At 47.0% G+C, this 17,088-nt stretch overlaps 1 protein-coding gene across 4 annotated transcripts in view; it reads left to right on the top strand.

The window, feature by feature from the left end:
• The window catches only part of MCM3AP (minichromosome maintenance complex component 3 associated protein), a 51,751-nt gene that overhangs the window by 30,221 nt on the left and 4,442 nt on the right, over positions 1 to 17,088 (top strand). For all 4 annotated transcript variants that reach the window (XM_030806341.1, XM_030806339.1, XM_030806340.1 and 1 more), the window contains 9 exons: positions 1,875 to 1,943; positions 2,193 to 2,327; positions 4,846 to 4,999; positions 9,635 to 9,893; positions 10,113 to 10,210; positions 11,327 to 11,717; positions 12,821 to 13,078; positions 13,620 to 13,749; positions 15,378 to 15,584. In XM_030806341.1, the coding sequence (XP_030662201.1) occupies positions 1,875 to 1,943; positions 2,193 to 2,327; positions 4,846 to 4,999; positions 9,635 to 9,893; positions 10,113 to 10,210; positions 11,327 to 11,717; positions 12,821 to 13,078; positions 13,620 to 13,749; positions 15,378 to 15,584 (1,701 nt within the window). The remainder of the gene's footprint in view (positions 1 to 1,874; positions 1,944 to 2,192; positions 2,328 to 4,845; positions 5,000 to 9,634; positions 9,894 to 10,112; positions 10,211 to 11,326; positions 11,718 to 12,820; positions 13,079 to 13,619; positions 13,750 to 15,377; positions 15,585 to 17,088) is intronic.

The raw sequence follows: 17,088 nt of genomic DNA, 5'->3' as shown, positions 1-17,088 counted from the left end.
GGTTTTATCAGGAGCTGAATTAATGTGTGTGTTTGGAGGGTGAAGATAGGTGAAGCCTGGAGGCGAGGACAGGCACAGGGTTGCATTTTGAAGGTTGTCTCCCACAGTTGTGGATGGGTGACTTGTTCCACTGGGAAAGCAGAGCTCTGAGTTCACCTTGAACGACTCAGCGTCCTGGTGCCTGAGTCTGACTCTGCATCACCTGTTCTTTTCCTGCTTGTCCCAGTTTATGTACCTGCCACTTCCATCCTCATTGGAGGAGCCTGAGGTCCACGCTGGCCTGTGTCTTCCAATCCCATGCCCGCCCCATCCCTCTGTTCCTCCCGCCACCTCCTTCACACACTGCCCCTTTCTATGGCAGCATCTTCCAGACTCCACCTCCACTCTCCAGTATCTCCCTCTTGAGGCCCCTTGGTGTGGCCCTGGCCCTCCCTGCCACTCCTCCTGGTCACCCTGAGCAGAACCGGCTCCTCAGGGCCATGCCAGGACCCCCCTCAGCCTGCATTCCTGGCCATGCTGGGCTTGGCCTTTATTTAGAACCCATGTAGGTGCCACCTCTTGCCTGGCCTCAGGGCTCCCTGGCCTCCCAGTAGGTGGGGACTGGGGAGGCAGCCTGGAGGGCCTAGCAGGCACACCGCTGGGGCTTCATGTCATGTCTTATCCTCCTCCCGGTCATCACTGGATGTTCCCTCTGAAAACTGTCTTGTGGGTTTCATTTGGCCCCATCAGGTTCCGCGCTGGCAGTGGTGGTGGCAGTCCCAGCCTGTTGCAGGCACGCTGTGAGGCCAGGGCTGGGGCTGGCTCCTCTGACCCATGGCTGCCTTCACATAGTGACCTGGCCGCCTCCTGGAGTCATGGCTTCTTGTGTCCCCACTCCGTAGCTGTCCTTGTCAGCCTCAGTCTCCTTGTCTGAGCCCTCCACCCTGCCCCCTCAGCCCAGACCTCTGCCCTCTGCCCTGCCCTTCTGCGCACCCCCTGGTGATAGCCCCCATCATGCATCTCCAACTGAGGCCTCTTCCCTGAGTTCCAGACTTGGTTTCCAGTTCGTGGTTCAACCTCTGAACCTGATTTTCCCCCACCCTGCCCCTTCCTGCTCATAGGATACCGTCCTGTCCTCCTGTGCTTAGGGCACAAACCTGGGCTTGCATCTCTCTCAGACCCAGCATCCTCAGCTCTGCCCTCAGAACGCACCGAGGGCATGGCAGTTCTCTCCACCTCACTGGAATGTTGCTGCAGCACCTGTCTGTCTGCCAGCTTCCACCCTGGGCCCCGATCGTGTCCTCAGCACCACAACAGAGGGATCCTCTGACAGCTCAGCCAGGTGGCGTTGCGTCTCGGCGGCGTCCCTAGCACTCCCCGAGTCTCTGCACTGTGGACCCAACCCCTCCTCCGCTGCCCTCACCGCTCTCCCCAAACACGCCAGGTCCAGCTGTGGCCTGGCACAGCCATGCCCTCTGCTGTTTCCGGAAGTTGTCACGCTGGCTCCCCCTGTTTCCTTCAGGTCTTTGCTCACATATCACCTGACCACCCTGAGTGACGTTGCAACACGAACCCTGGCTCAAGCCCCACTTGGCAGCATTTGCCCACAGTGCCGACACCTCACACATGCCAGGCCAGCCACTTAGAGACGCTGTTCTCTCCCCATTAGAGCCTGTGTTCTTGAAGGGCAGGATTTTGTCTGTTTATTGCTGAATCTCCCATAGCCAGCACACAGTGGATACTTAACATGATATTTGTGGAATGAAGGAATCCTCTAACCCATTTCTTTGGCAGAAAATGTGTTTTTCAGTCTCCTGAGTATTCCCCAGGGGACACTAGCCCGTACTTTTCACTAAGCTCCTGCGGGGACACTGTCATTCTGCTTTCCTTTGCAGGTTAAGGCGGCTCAGAAACAAGACGGCTCACCAGATGAAGGTTCAGCACTTCTACCAGCAGCTGCTGAGGTCTGTCATGCTGCACCCTTCTGCGCACCCCCTGGTGATCCCCGTTCCCCGGTCTGTCACACTGGCAGCCCCCCTCACGCATCTCCAACTGAGGTCTCTTTGATGAGCTCCAGACTTGGTTTCTAGTTTGCAGTTCTACCTCTGAACCTGATTTTCCTCCAACCTGCCCCTTCCTGCTCATAGGATGTGTGTGCTTCTCCTGCAAGGGTCTCACACGCTGGCTAATCCACGGTGGTCTGTTCTTCCCAGTGATGTGGCATGGGCGTCTCTGGACCTGCCATCCCTTGTGGCCGAGCACCTCCCTGGGAGGCAGGAGCATGTGTTTTGGAAGCTGGTGCTGGTGTTGCCGGATGGAGAGGAGCAGTCCCCAGAGAGTTGTGGCAGGTCAGGAAGGGCTTCCCCTGTGGGGTTTCCAAGAGGTGGAGTGGGCAGGGCAGAGTTGTGGGCCAGGGCCGGGTATTCCTCTTATGTGTGATGGCAACTCAGAAGTGTAGGTTTATGTTTTAATGCTTGGATTTACAGTCTGTTTTGCTCATGATTTTAAGTTGAAACTTTAGATTTGATTATTTCCATTTTTATTCCATAAACTTGTTATATTAGTCCATTCTCACACTGCTTTAAAGAAATATCCGAGACTGGGTACTTTATAAAGAGGTTTAATTGGCTCGGCTGTGCAGGAAGCATGGCTGGGGAGGCCTCAGGAAACCCACAATCATGGTGGAAGGCTAAGGGGAGGGAGGCATGTCTTACATGGCCAGAGCAGGAGGAAGAGAGAGTGAAGGGGGAGATGCCACACCCTTAACCAGGTCTCGTGAGAACTCATTATCATGAGAACAGCGAAGTGGGAGGTGCCACACACTTCTAAACAACCAGATCTCATGAGAGCTCACTATAATGAGAACAGCAAGGGGGAGGTGCTGCACACTTAACCAGGTCTCGCAAGGCTCACTTTCATGAAAACAGCAAGGGGGAGTTGCCACACACTTAACCAGATCTGAGAGCTCACTATCGTGAGAACAGTTATGGGGAGTTTCCACACTCTTAACCAGATCTCGTGAGAGCTCACTGTCATGAGAATAGCGAGGGGGATTCCACCCCCATGATACAATCACTTCCCACCAGGCCCCTCCTCTAACATTGGGGATTACAGTTCAACATGAGATTTGGGGGGGGGACACAAATCCAAACCATATTACTTGGCAGTAGTCTTAGACCAAAAGCATTTAAGAGTTGATTGTTATTTCAAGCTGTGTTAAGGTACATTGATAGACCTGCTTCATTTTAGACTCTTCAGTAAGATAGTTTATAGTCTGTTTACTATAGTTCCATTTTTTTCCCCTTAAAGAAACTTCTGGCATTTTAAAAAAGAAAAAATTGACATGATCTTATTTTCTGTAACCAAATAGCATACAGAAGTCATGTTTTTAAAGCAACTACAGTCTCTTCGTGTTTTTTTGAGACAGGGTCTTGCTTTGTTGTCACCCAGGCTAGAGGGCATTGGTGTAACAGCTCACCGCAGCCTCGACCTCCTGGGCTCAATTGATCTTCTCACCTCAGCCTCCTGAGTAGCTGGAACTACAGGCATGTGCCACCATGCCTGGTTAATGTTTTTTTTTTTAAAGATGGGGTTTCACTATGTTGCCCAGGCTGGTCTTGAACTCCTGGGCTCAAGCAATCGGCATGCTTCAGTCTACCAAGGTTTTGGGATTACAGGCATGAGCCACCACACCCGGCTTACAGTTTATTTTTAAAATAGCTTTATTGAAATGTTATTCACATACCATAAACTTCACCCATTTAAAGTGTACATTTCAGTGATTTTTAGATGGTTTTGCAACCATCACTGTTACTAATTCCAGAACACCTTTTCACTTAGAAAGCCTGTGTTCTTTTTTTGTTTTTTGAGATGGAGTCTCACTCTGTCGCCCAGGCTGGCGTGTGGTGGCGTGATCTTTGTTCACTGCAACCTCCGCCTCTTGGGTTCAAGCAATTTTCCTGCCTCAGCCTCCCAAGTAGCTGGGATTACAGGTGCACACCACCATGCCTGGCTTAGTTTTGTATATTTTTTGTAGAGACAGGGTTTTGCCATGTTGCCCAGGCTGGTCTCAAACTGGGCTCAAGCGATCCACCTGCCTTGGCCTCCCAAAGTGCTGGGATTACAGGCGTGAGCCACTACGCCCAGCTGATGAGTCATTTCTTAAAACAAAATAGCCGTCTTCTCATTTGCTAAGTTCGTATGTCACTTAAGAATTCTTAAGGTCTCAGGTATGAGAAATTTGATCTGTAAAAAACATGTATTTCAAACTCTAGGGATGTTTTCTATTGCTGAAAATCTTAATGCTTCAGAATTTTAAGTCACATTAGAATGAGCCAGTTCCATGAGTTCCCCCTCCTCCTGCCCAATTAAGAACAAGTAGAAGCCGGGGGCAGTGGCTCATGCCTGTAATCCCAGCAACTGGGGAGGCTGTGGAGGGAGGATTGCTTGAGCCCAGGAGTTTGAGGCCAGCATGAGCAACATAGTGAGACCCTTTGAGTGAGACTCTACAAAAAAAATGGAAAAATTAGCTGGGCATGGTGGCCCCGTGCCTGTAGTCTCAGCTACTGAGAAAGCTGAGGCAGGTTTGCTTGCTGCGGTGAGCCAAGTTTGTGCCATTGCACTCTAGCTTGGGCGACAGAGCGAGACCCTGTCTCAAAAAAAAAAAAAAAAATGAGTAAAGATCGTTGCTCCATTTTAAAACGACAGCCTGTTTTGTGCAGGTCAGCTTCATAGTAAAATTTGGTATTTGTGGACCTAGGTCTGTGTGATAACTTCTCTTTTTCTTTTCCTGAAAGTCTTTATAATTCAAATTTAGAATTGGATTCTTCAAGTGTTTTTTTTTTTTTTTTTTTTTTAAATCTGTAGAATTCTAGCAAATTGGTTAAAAGTCAAGTTCATGGGAGATGAAGGCTCAGTGGATGACACATCCAGCGATGCTGGTGGGATTCAGACGCTTTCGCTTTTCAACTCGCTTAGCAGCAAAGGGGATCAGATGATTTCTGTTAACGTGTGTATAAAGGTGAACTATAATTACTTTGTGTTTACTTCTGTGTTTTCATTACTTTCACTTACTCCCAGATATCACTGGAACCACGCAAATACTGCTTATTCCCTAATGTGGTTTTGAAAGACTGTGGGAGGCTCAGAAGCAAGTATTATGTCTATCCGTACATGTCGTTTAAAAAATTATTTTTTTAAGCCAGTCAAATTTGCAGTGGGCACCAAGCCCAGCCTGCTTCTTTACTTTTTCTGTTTTAATACTATATATTGGATTTCCTAAATAATATTTACACAAAACTTTTAAAAAATGAAGAAATGTAAAAGAAGTATAAAGATGATGATAAGAGCCATCCATGCTCTTGCCATTCTGAGGTAACAGTAACTTCTTTGTGCAAATTCTTCCCTTTTCCTGGGATTACAAAGTCACATTTCATCTACTGGAAATTAGTTTACTGTTGCTGTTACCTTCATTTTCGTTTAAGAAAGTAACATTTCCATGTACTTAAAAAGAAGTCAAATAATGCCACCCACATGATTTAAAATGAGACATAGTAGCTCCTCCTTCTTCTCTTAACTCCTTTCTTCAGGGCTGCATTTTTCTCGTGTTTCCAGATCACACACTTACACAGCCATTTCTCAGTTTATCCATTTAAATGTTCTGTGCTGACTTCCCATTAATATAAATGTATTAGTTACCTTATTCCTAATTAACTAATTACTCCTAACATAGCAGCTTAAAATAATGTCTGTTATATCATGGTATCTGTGGGTCAGGAATCCAGGTGTAGCTTAGCTTGGGTCTTCTGGCTCAAGGTTTCTTATGGGTGGAAATCAAAATGTTGGCTAGGATTGTGGTCTCATCTGAAAGCTTGACTAAAGGGTATCTACTTCCCAGCTCACTCTAGTGAGCTTGTGTCAGGATTCACTTCCTTGCAGGCTGTGGCCACAGACTTCCTCAGTTCCTGCCACATGGGCCTCTCCCCAGCTGACAGCATGGCAGCTGGCTTTCGTCAGACTGAGCAAGAGGTGAGCCTAGATGGAAGTCTGAGTGTATTGATAACCTAAACTTAGAAGTGACATCCTGTTGCTTTTGTTGGCTTCTGTCTGTCCGAAGTGAGTGGCTAGGCCCAGCTCACAGGGCAGGAGATCACATGTGGGCATGAACACTAGGCGGAATCGGGGGGCCCTCTTGGCGGCTGCATACCATACTAGGTACAGCGTGGCCTCTTGTGCCATGGTCCTGCTCGGCCTTCCACGTCTTCCCGGGATAGCTACACTATCACTTTGTATTACTTCAGTGAGTGGGGTCATATTTTGATGGCTCTGTGACTGCTATTCACCTCAGAACCAGTAGTGTTCTATAACCACAATTATTTTTTTCCTGCAAGAAATAGAGTTGCCTTATTGTCTCACTTAATGTAGCTCTCTTTATCTCTTTGATTTTTACTGGGGGGCCTTATATATCTCGGTGGAATTTTCCAAATGTTCTATCACTTCACTTGATCCATCCATGTTCCCTCTGTCCTGGAACTCTCATCTGTGGGCTGGTCTCCATCCAGGCAGCATGTGCCTTAGTGCCATCATTGTGAGCACATGTCCCTGCTCCTCCACCTGGAAGCTCTGTGACCTTGGGCAAGTTCCCTAGCGTCTCTGCCACCTGTGTATGGGTACTGTTACTTCTTATCCCTATTTTACTCAGAGACGGTAAAATAAACTGCCCAAGCCTCTGCAGGTGCTGTCTGGTGGATGCTCATCTGGCTCTTGAGGATAAAGTGAGTGCAAACAGACTGCATAGGACCGTGCCTGGCACAGGCCAGGTGCTTGCTCAGTGTTGCCATTAGCAGCAGCTGCAGTATTTTTTCTTGGTTCAGCCCCTTGTTGGATGGTATATGTCATGCGAGGGGAATTTTGTGAGTCCTTTCCATTATGAAAATGATTTTATTAACAAAATACCTTAAGCTGGGGGAAAGAAAAAGAAAATGCATTTATTTCATTCTGACATTTGCTTCATAATTTAGCTACGTTTGTAAAATTGTAGGTAGAAAATTATTTTCCTGGCCGCGCATAGTGGCTTATGCCTGTAATCCCAGCACTTTGGGAGGCCGAGGTGAGCGGATTGTTTTGAGTGCAGGAGTTCGAGACCAGCCTGGGCAACGCGGTGAAACCCTGTCTCTATAAAAAATACAAAAATTAGCTGGGCATGGTGGTATGTGCCTGTAGTTCTAGTAGCTTGGGAAGCTGAGGTGGGAAGATTGCTTGAACCTGGGAGTTCGAGACTGCAGTGAGCCGTGGTCGCACCACTGCACTCCAGCGTTGATGACAGAGGAAGACCCCGTCTCAAAAGAAAATTATTTTGCTTCCAGTTTTGCTCCACTGTCACCTAGCATCCACTGTTACTGTACTATTCCTGTTCCTTTCTGTGTGGCCTGGGTTTGTTTCTCTACGGAAGCCTTTTCTCTCTGTTCATGGCGTCCTGAAAATTCACTTTGTTACACTGGCACTGGACCACCTTCACTCACTGTGCAGGGCTTAGCAGGTCCTTTCAGGCTAGAGACTCCTATTTCACTTCTGGGACATTTTCATGTCTTTATGACACTCTTTTTTCTGTTCTCTCTTGAACTTCTATTAGATAGATGTTAGGCCTCATCAACTGATCCTCTGAGTTTCTTATCCTATTTTCTATCCTATTTTCAATCTCATCTCTTCCTACTGTGTTCTGAAAGATTTCCTTGACTTTATTTTCCAATTGTCCCACTGAATTTTTTATTCCATATATATTACTTATTTCCTCTTCTTATCATGACTTTTTCATAGCATCTTATTTTTTGGATGCATCATCTTATCTTTCCAAGGAAATTGGGGTTTTTTAGGGTCTAAGTTTTCTTTGGTTCATGTATTATCTGGTTCCTCTTTTTTTTTTTCCTCTCTGTTACTCCAGTTTATCTCTTTTATATTGGAGGGCCTCCTCAGATGCCTTACCCAAGGCTGGCTGTCTATATCTGAGTGAGGCCCTAAAAGGCTAGCCAAGAAGTTCTGTGTTTGGGGCGGGGTGGAAGATAGCTAAATGGCAAGCCAGGCTTTTTGGAGGGGCTCCCAAATGTCTGGATCTGGATGTCTGTTCCCTAGACTGTTCAGTTTTTCTGGAAAGGACTTGTGCCATCTGCTTTCTGGGGAGCTGCTGGTATTCTCAGGGTAGGGTTGGGAGTGGTTTGGCGCTGAGTCCCTTCCACTGTGCCTAACCATGGTCCTGCATCTGGATCCTCTCAGGACTCCTGTTCAGGGGCCTGGGGGGACTGGTTGTGCATAGAAGTTGCCTGCAGTGGTGGGTGCCACTGATAGGGTCAGGCTCTGAACTTCACCTTTGGCTCCTGGTGTCTGCAGGGCCTGGGTATACAGGGCCTTTGCAGGCTCAGTCAACCTGACTCCTTACACACCCACACCTGCAGTCTTTGGGTATGGCATCCTCTGCTGGATTTGGTCACATCTATTTGCTGCTTTCTAGAAATGTATCAGAATCCCTCATCTGCTGCTGGCTTGCCTTCCCTCTATTATTATGGCTTATATTTTTGTTTATTTTTGTAGAGATGGGGTCTTGCCATGTTGCCCAGGCTGGTCTTGAATTCCGGGCTCCTGGCCTCAAACAGTTCTGCCTTGGCCTCCGCAAGTGCTGGGATTACAGTCATGAGCCACTGTGCCTAGCTTTAACTTTTTTATACCTGTTTAAGGTTAATTAAAATTATAGTAATATGGTCAAACACAATTCTAGCCGGAGGCTAAATTACCTGTTGACCTGGCTGTTTCTTGCACTAATTCTGTTGCATTTATTCTCATTTTTGTTTCTATGAATTTAAAATATGAACATGGATGGGCGCGGTTGCTCACACCTGTAATCCCAGCACTTTGGGAGGCCAAGGCAGGCTGATCACTTGAGGTCAGGAGTTCGAGACCAGCCTGGCCAACATGGTGAAACCCCGTCTCCATTAAAAATACAAAAATTAGCCGGGCGTGATGGTGGGCCCCTGTAATCCCAGATACTAGGGAGGCTGAGGCAGGAGAATTGCTTGAACCCAGGAGGCGGAAGTTGCAGGGAGCTGAGATCGTGCCACTGCAAGCCAGCCTGGGTGACAGAGTGAGACTCCATCTCAAAAAATAAATAAATAAAAATAAAATAAAATATGAACGTCTTATATATGAAGGGCAGATATAGAAATTATTTTTCTAGGGTGATTGTCCTCTGAATATATGAAGAAACAATGTTATTTGACGTTTCCTTTAAAAAGGAAGTCTGAAGCTAGGCATGGTGGCTCCTCGAACCTGTAATCTCAGCTACTCAGCAGGCTGAACCAGGAGGCCTGCCTGAGCCCAGGAGTTCAAGACCAGCCTGGGCAACATAATAAGACCCCCTTCTCAAAAAAAAAAAAAGGTTGGGGGAGTCTTTGCTAACAATTGGATTTAGGGAAAGAGGGGCCAGGAATTAAAATAACTACAGGAAGTAAGATAACTACAGGGTATGCCCAGCTGTGCCCTTGGAGGCCTGTCTGGAGTACAGTCAATATTTAGTGCATGGAGAGCTTTGGCTGCACTTGCTGTGGGGCAGATCACTGCTGATGTGTCCCATGGTGCATCTCTCCTGATGATCTTGATGCTGTTGCAGGTGGCCCATGGCGCCCTCAGTGATGGTGCCATTGATGCTGTGGAGACACAGAAGGACCTCCTGGGAGCCAGTGGGCTCATGCTGCTGCTTCCCCCCAAAATGAAGAGTGAGGACGTGGCAGAGGATGACGTGTACTGGCTGTCAGCCTTGCTGCAGCTCAAGCAGCTCCTGCAGGCCAAGCCCTTCCAGCCTGCACTTCCTCTGGTGGTTCTTGTGCCTAGCCCAGGAGGGGACGCCGTTGAGAAGGAAGTAGAAGATGGTTTGTGAAGGAAGTCTCGTTTATGAAGCAGCATTAATAAATGGGTGGAGGCCCTGGGTCTGAGGATGGTCCAGTAGTGTTGGGGTCAGGAATCACTGAGACTGCAACCCCTATGGTGACTGTCCACTGCAGGACTGGGTGGGGTCAGCACAGTGAGATGTGTTAGCAGGTGTGCTGAGAGCGGAATGCGAGTGACCTTCATCTATGTCTCTCTTAAAGGTCTGATGCTACAGGACTTGGTTTCAGCTAAGCTGATTTCAGATTACACTGTTACTGAGATCCCTGATTCCATTAATGATCTACAAGGTTCAACTAAGGTAAGGTTTCATCATTTTTAATGGTCCGTCAAGATATTTTGTTTTTTCCCCTTTTGCTGTATCTTGAATTGAGCGTATATTAGCGTTTGCATTTTTTTTTCTTAAGAGACAGGGTTTTATTGTCACCCAGTATAGTGGCATGATGATAGCTTCCTGCAACCTCAAACTACAGGGCTCATGCAATCTTCCCACTTCAGCCTCCCAAGTATATGGGACTGCTGTGGTGTGCCACTGCGCCTGGCAGCAGTTGTATGTTTTATACAGATAACTTTCTAAAAACATAAGCAGAAATCAAAATAAAAGATAAAATTTGCCCACAGTTCTGCTATCTGCAAATTAAATTGTTCATGTAAAATTTTTTAGTGTTTTTGTTTCTATGAATTTAAAATATGAACATGTCTTATATCTGAAGGTCAGATACAGAAATTATTTTTCTAGGGTAACTGTCCTCTGAATATATGAAGAAATAATGTTATTTGATGTTTCCTTTAAAAAGGAAGTCTGAAGCTGGGCGTGGTGGCTCCTCGCACCTGTAATCTCAGCTACTCGGGAAGCTGAAGCAGGAGGACTGTTTGAGCTCAGGAGTTTGAGACCAGCCTGGGCAACATAGCAAGAACCCCTTCTCAAAAAAAAAAAAAAAAAAATAGGGCAGGGGGAGTCTTTGCTAACAATTTAGAGAAAGAGGTGCCAGGAATTAAAATAACTATAGGAAGTAAGATAACTATAGGGTGTGAAGGCATCTTGGCACATAGTGAAGCTGTTAGTCCTTCCAAAAAGGAGAAGACTCCATTTCTGTGCGTGGTGAAGGGGATGTTCAGGGCTGGTTTCCTGAGGGCCTGGGCCCTTCCACAGGACAACCATGCAGGTCACACTCCTCCTCAGGCCAGGTGGGATCTGGGGGCTCTCTTTAGTGCCCCTACTGGACATGTCTCCAGAGCCCTAGAAGGCTACTCTCAACTGCATAGGACACTTCTATTCCCCTTCCTACCAGTTGAGAGCCCAGTACTCTGGTGTTACCTGCTGTGGGCAACCTTGGGGGATCAAGCCCTTTCAGAAAGCTGTTTTTGAAAAACAGTGTGAATTGTTCAACCAAGTCTCTTCTGTCTTTGTTCTCAGGTTTTGCAAGCAGTGCAGTGGCTGGTTTCCCACTGCCCCCATTCCCTTGACCTCTGCTGCCAGACTCTCATTCAGTACGTCGAAGACGGGATTGGCCATGAGTTTAGTGGCCGCTTTTTCCATGACAGAAGAGAGAGGCGTCTGGGCGGTCTCGCTTCGCAGGAGCCTGGCGTCATCATTGAGTTGTTTAACAGTGTGCTGCAGTTCCTGGCTTCCGTGGTGTCCTCTGAACAGCTCTGTGACCTGTCCTGGCCTGTCACTGAGTTTGCTGAGGCAGGGGGCAGCCGGCTGCTTCCTCACCTGCACTGGAATGCCCCAGAGCACCTGGCCTGGCTGAAGCAGGCTGTGCTCGGGTTCCAGCTTCCGCAGATGGACCTTCCACCCCTAGGGGGTACGTGCTTGAGCTGGGGAGGTCTGGTGGGTGGCTGCAGCCAAGCCTCAGGTTTCCTTCTCACTGTAGTAACCATCTGGCAGGCATTGGGCACCAGTGTGAGGGCTGCACGTCCACTTCCATGTGTCTCCATGCTGTGCTCGCCTGCACCTATCTTTGGTCCTTTGGGTTCATGGGCCAGAATAAGCTGGGTTTTGTGGAGTGGGGGCTGTTAGCCTTTCCTGACCAGCAAGGCAGTCCATGGGAGTTCACTCAGCCTCAGGAGGAAAGTGACAAGTGGTACTGGGAGGAACACCAACCCTGATCCTGTCCTGCCTGCCCTACAGGGTCCCTGTTTTCAGAACAGACGAGCCAGGGGCAAAGAGCATGGGGACCATGTAGCCCTGTCCCCAAGCCAAGGCCATGGCACTCGGTGCTGATTTAACATTCTTTCTTTGTCAAAGAAGCCGTTTTCTATGGCTCTGACTGTGCCCCTGTTCCTGGCTGAGGTCTTTGGGCTGTTTTGACACAGATCCTACAGGCCATCTGGCTGGCTCAAGCCCAGTATGGCATGGGGCTGCTCCTTCCCATGCACTCAGAAGGGAATGAGCTGCTTATCTGGCAGAAGTTGTGGCATTAGCACAGACACTCCCCTTTGGGCCTCAGGCGCCCTTCTAAATTGTGGGGTGTGGTCTGTAGTAGGTCTAACTCATGCTCATTATTGAAGGAACCCAAAGGGAAGCATACCACTCAGCACAAGCCCTCGGTGCTCTGGCTAGGTTGGGGTTCCCCAAAATAAGCTAAGACCACTTATACCAGACTTATCTGGGTGCTTGTTAAAATACAGATTTCCTAGGCACAAACACAGGCCTGTACAGTCAGAGCTTCTGGGTAGAACTTTGCTAGCAACACGGTTAAGGGGGACTGTCTGCATCCCTCACCTAGACCCTGGGAGCAAGCTGCTCTTCCCCCTCAACAACTGGGGTTCCACTGTGTTTAGAAAGCAGACTTCTCAACTTCACAGTTGCCTTCTCCTGAGAAAATGTAGAGTTAAAAATGTTTTCATGTACATTTTCACCTGTATTTTGGCCAAACCTGTAACTAATGAGGAACTTTCTCCCCAGCCCCCTGGCTCCCCGTGTGCTCCATGGTTGCCCAGTACACCTCCCAGATCCCCAGCTCACGCCAGACACAGCCTGTCCTCCAGTCCCAGGTGGAGAACCTGCTCCACAGAACCTACTGTAGGTGGAAGAGTAAGAGCCCCTCCCCAGTCCATGGGGCAGGCCCCTCGGTCATGGAGATCCCATGGGATGATCTCATCGCCTTGTGTATCAACCACAAGCTGAGAGACTGGACGCCCCCCCGGCTTCCTGTTACATCAGGTAGTTAGAGCTTGGTGCGGTGGGATCAGCTCCTCACGAGACTTTCCTGGTCCAGTTTCTGCAAAGGAAGATGTTTAGTTGATGTTGCTGCTTTTCTTTTGGGTCTCTATCCTTCCTTTCCTTAGGACTTCCCTCTTCAAGTGAGTGACTTAAAAACATTGAGACAGGCTAGGAAGGTTCTGGTAGAGCCTGAACTCACCTCCCTGAAACAGGCCCCCTAAGGTGGCTCTTAGAGAGGATTTTGTGGCTTTTGAGTAGTCATTACTGGCTCTGCCAGTCTGGATGTAAGCCTGTCTGGACTTTGCGTGATGCATGGACACTGGGAGCCTATTTAACCCAAGTGTGGAAGTCACATAATTGTGTGACTTTAATCAAAGGGCTTGCACTTAAATCAGTGAATTTAAGCACATGCCACCTTGTCGCTCTTTAAATATTATTTGTACCTGTTTTTTTGTTTGTTGTTTTTTGTTTTTGTTTTTGTTTCTTTGAGACAGGGTTGGCCAGGCTGGCCTCTTTATCTGTTTTTGTATTGTTTTCTCAGAGGCGCTGAGTGAAGATGGTCAGATATGTGTGTATTTTTTTAAAAACCATTTGAAAAAATATGATGTTCCTTTGTCGTGGGAACAAGCCAGGTTGCAGACGCAGAAGGAGCTACAGCTGAGAGAGGGACGGTGAGGTTCATGTTCAGTATGTTTCTGTTGCTTGCTAAACTGTATTTTTCTTCCAAAGTACATAGAAATTAACATCCTACATGCCAAATCCAGTCCATTGTGGGCAGACTGTGACAAATCCTCAAGGAACAGATCATTCCCATGCAGTAGAAACTATATTCTAGAGCAAAGTTACAAGCATCTCACTTCATTTATCAGGCAAACCTGACCCTGAAATCATACCTAACCAGGAGAGTACAGCTGACATTTCATCTCACTTTCAAATCTGGTTCCAAAGCACAGTACCTAAAAAATTTCACAAGTATGCTTTCTCCCAGGATAAACAATAACAGTGAAAATCTATTAATGTAATTTGTTGCTATAATAGAAAAATAAGTGGTAATTTTAGCAGGTGTTGAAATACATTTCTTAAAATTTATACCTGTTCCTGATAAAATTTCTTTATTTTGGGTAATTTCTTTAGCTTGGGTAAAAAAAAAAAAGTCCTAACTTGATAAGGCTACCTAACATAAAACTACCAAAATAAAAAAAAAAAAAAACATGCTTCTTGATAGAATGTTACGAACAGTGGAATCAGAACCAGCCTGTTGTCCCGACTACTATTCACTATTGTCCTGGAAATCCTGACCAGCACAGGGATGTGGGATAGACAGGCACAAATACTGAAAGGAAGGAGAAACTGTCATTTCCAGACAGTACAGTTGTCACTCCAAGATAATTAACAGTTAAGTCCATAGAACCATTCTCAGTTCAATAAGGTGATCAGATAGCTAAATCCACAACATGTAAAAAAAAAAAAAAATTCTCATTCACGTCAGTAAACCCTTAACATGAGTTCTCAGGGCCTGTATGTACAAAGGAAACCTGAACCATTGAGGTTCAGACTAGGTTGTTGACAGGATACAATGCTGTGAAGATGTCAGTTCTGGTATTGGTAAGTTCTAAAATTCATCAGGATAAAAAAAATATGCAGCAATTGCTGAGAAAGTTTTAAATAAGACTAACAAGGTTTGCTTGGCCTGATACCAAGAAATACAGTAAAGCTTCAGTACTTAAAACCATGTGGGGATGCCAGAGTAGATGAATGGATCAGAATAAAGAGTCAGAATATGTGACAAAAGTGTTAGGCCAAATTATTGAAATTAGTGGGGAAAGGACAAACATGGGCATGTGTTTAGAAAAAAATGTCAGATGCCTTCTCTCTCACCATTTGTAAACATTACTTCCAAATGTATCCAAGAGCTATCTATAGAAAACCTTGCCAATACTAGGGAAGAACAGAATCTGGAACCCTAGGGTGGGAAGCAAGACATGAAGCAGAGAAGCTCCAAAAACCCAGCTGCCTCGTGAGAGCAGAAGCTTCCAAGAGGAACAGGCAGTCTCAATGCCTCTGTGCATAAGGGTCCCTACAGTGCAGGGGCTGCCTTCCCTCTTTGCTCCACTCCCTGACTTGATGGAAGCTTGGAAGCAGGCATGGGGCCAGCATGAGCTGTCCCAGGAGGGCACGTGTGTCTGAGGCACATGTTCTTACATGTTAATGCACATGTGCAAATGTATCTACATGCTTTACATGATGCTGTAGAAATACTTTCTCTTGACCATAAACATTTTAAATCATGTACTTACAGTTTGGGAATAAAGCCTTTTCATCCTTCTGCAAACAATTTTCCCATACCATTGCTTCACATGCACCGTAACTGGAAGAGGAGCACAGAGTGTGGTCGAGAGGGGAGGATTCCCAGCACAGAGCATCTGATGCGAGGAGCTTCTGCTGAGGAGCTCTTGGCACAGTGTTTGTCGAGCAGTCTGCTGCTGGAGAAAGAGGAGAACAAGAGGTGAAGCCCGCTTCCTAATTCATGTGTGGTGTTTAGTCCGCCTTATGCTGTGACGGGAGACTGGTTATTGCTTGATTAATATAAGACACCAGGATGGAGAAGGGCAGGTGGATTATTAGCAACAGTTTTAGTGATGTGACTATTTAAAAGCTCTTTGAAGACAGAAGCAGTGCCCTAGTTATGTTTTTAACTGTTTATATTGAAGTGAATTTCATTTATTATTTATTATTGAAAGTCAGTGTTAAGTTTTTGTGGGAAATTCATGTGGTTAAGTCTACTCAGAAGATGGTGAGTGCTGAACAGTATGGCTGGCCACAGGCACCTGCCCTTGGGAGCCTGAGGCATTCGTGGATCATCCCATGCTGTGAAGGGGCAGGAGCTGGGGCTGCCCCTCCTCTGCATTGCCCACTTCCCTCCCTCCCATGCATACCTTTCCTTTGCTTTCATTTGATGGCCATGTTTACCATTTTACTGAGAAGTAGAATCAGGAATAAGGGACCTTCCACAGGTTGTCCTCTGCCTTCCCAGCCCTCCCAGCCACATCCAGCATCCTCCCTATATCCCCTTCCTGACCCCTCTTGTTGCTGGAAAGGAACCATGCAGCCCATAGTTAAAGTCAGCCCTTCCCTGGGCTGGGATCTCATCTCCCACCTACCCAAGGACATTCATTCAATGAGTATCCCTCTTGTGTTATCACCCTTCCCCATATTAGATGGTGCCCATCAGCAGCACACAGACATGAAACATGCCTCCCTGTCTTGGCCCCATTTCCCTCTTTAGCCACCACTTCATGTTTCTGCCCTCTTAATGGTAAAACTCCTCAAAAACGCTTGTGATACTCACTTCTTCAGCCTTCTTTCCAGTCTCCTACAGCTGTCCCAGGGTTGAACATGACCATGAACCCCAGTCCTTTTTAGCATCCATACCTGATCTTCCCCTCCTTGCTCCTAGGATGTCCGTGGTCCCCCTCCTGCCCTGCTGGTTCCTCCTCATCCCCCAGCTGCCCCCTGGATTCATTCTCTCAACCTCTCCTCTGCATCCTCTGTACCTACTCCTCAGAGATTTCATCCAGTTCCATGGATTTTTATGTAACATCACTATTCTGACAGCTCCAAATTTGTATCTCAAATCTCTGAACTCCACACTTGAACATCCTACTGCTTCCTTGAAATCTTCATTAGACATCTATTGGATGTCTAGTAGCCACTGCAAAGTTAACATATCCCAAATCCAGTTCCTGGCTTTCTTCCAACCAACTCCTTCCTTTGGTGGTCATCTCTGTTGATGGCGGCTCCATCCTTCCAGCTGCCTAGATCAGGTGCCTTGGAATCATCCCCTCACATCAGCCCATTCACATATCCTATTGGCTCTATTGAAAATATATTCAGGCTGGGCGCGGTGGCTCACGCTTATAATCCCAGCACTTTGGGAGGCCGAGGCGGGCAGATCATGAGGTCAGGAGATCGAGACCATGGTGAAACCCTGTCTACTAAAAAATAGAAAA

This window comes from Nomascus leucogenys, chromosome 25 (genome assembly GCF_006542625.1).
Source record: "Nomascus leucogenys isolate Asia chromosome 25, Asia_NLE_v1, whole genome shotgun sequence".
NCBI classification, from domain to species: domain Eukaryota; kingdom Metazoa; phylum Chordata; class Mammalia; order Primates; family Hylobatidae; genus Nomascus; species Nomascus leucogenys.
Note: the sequence above shows the minus strand (reverse complement) of the source record. Positions and strands in the feature narration are given on the sequence as shown.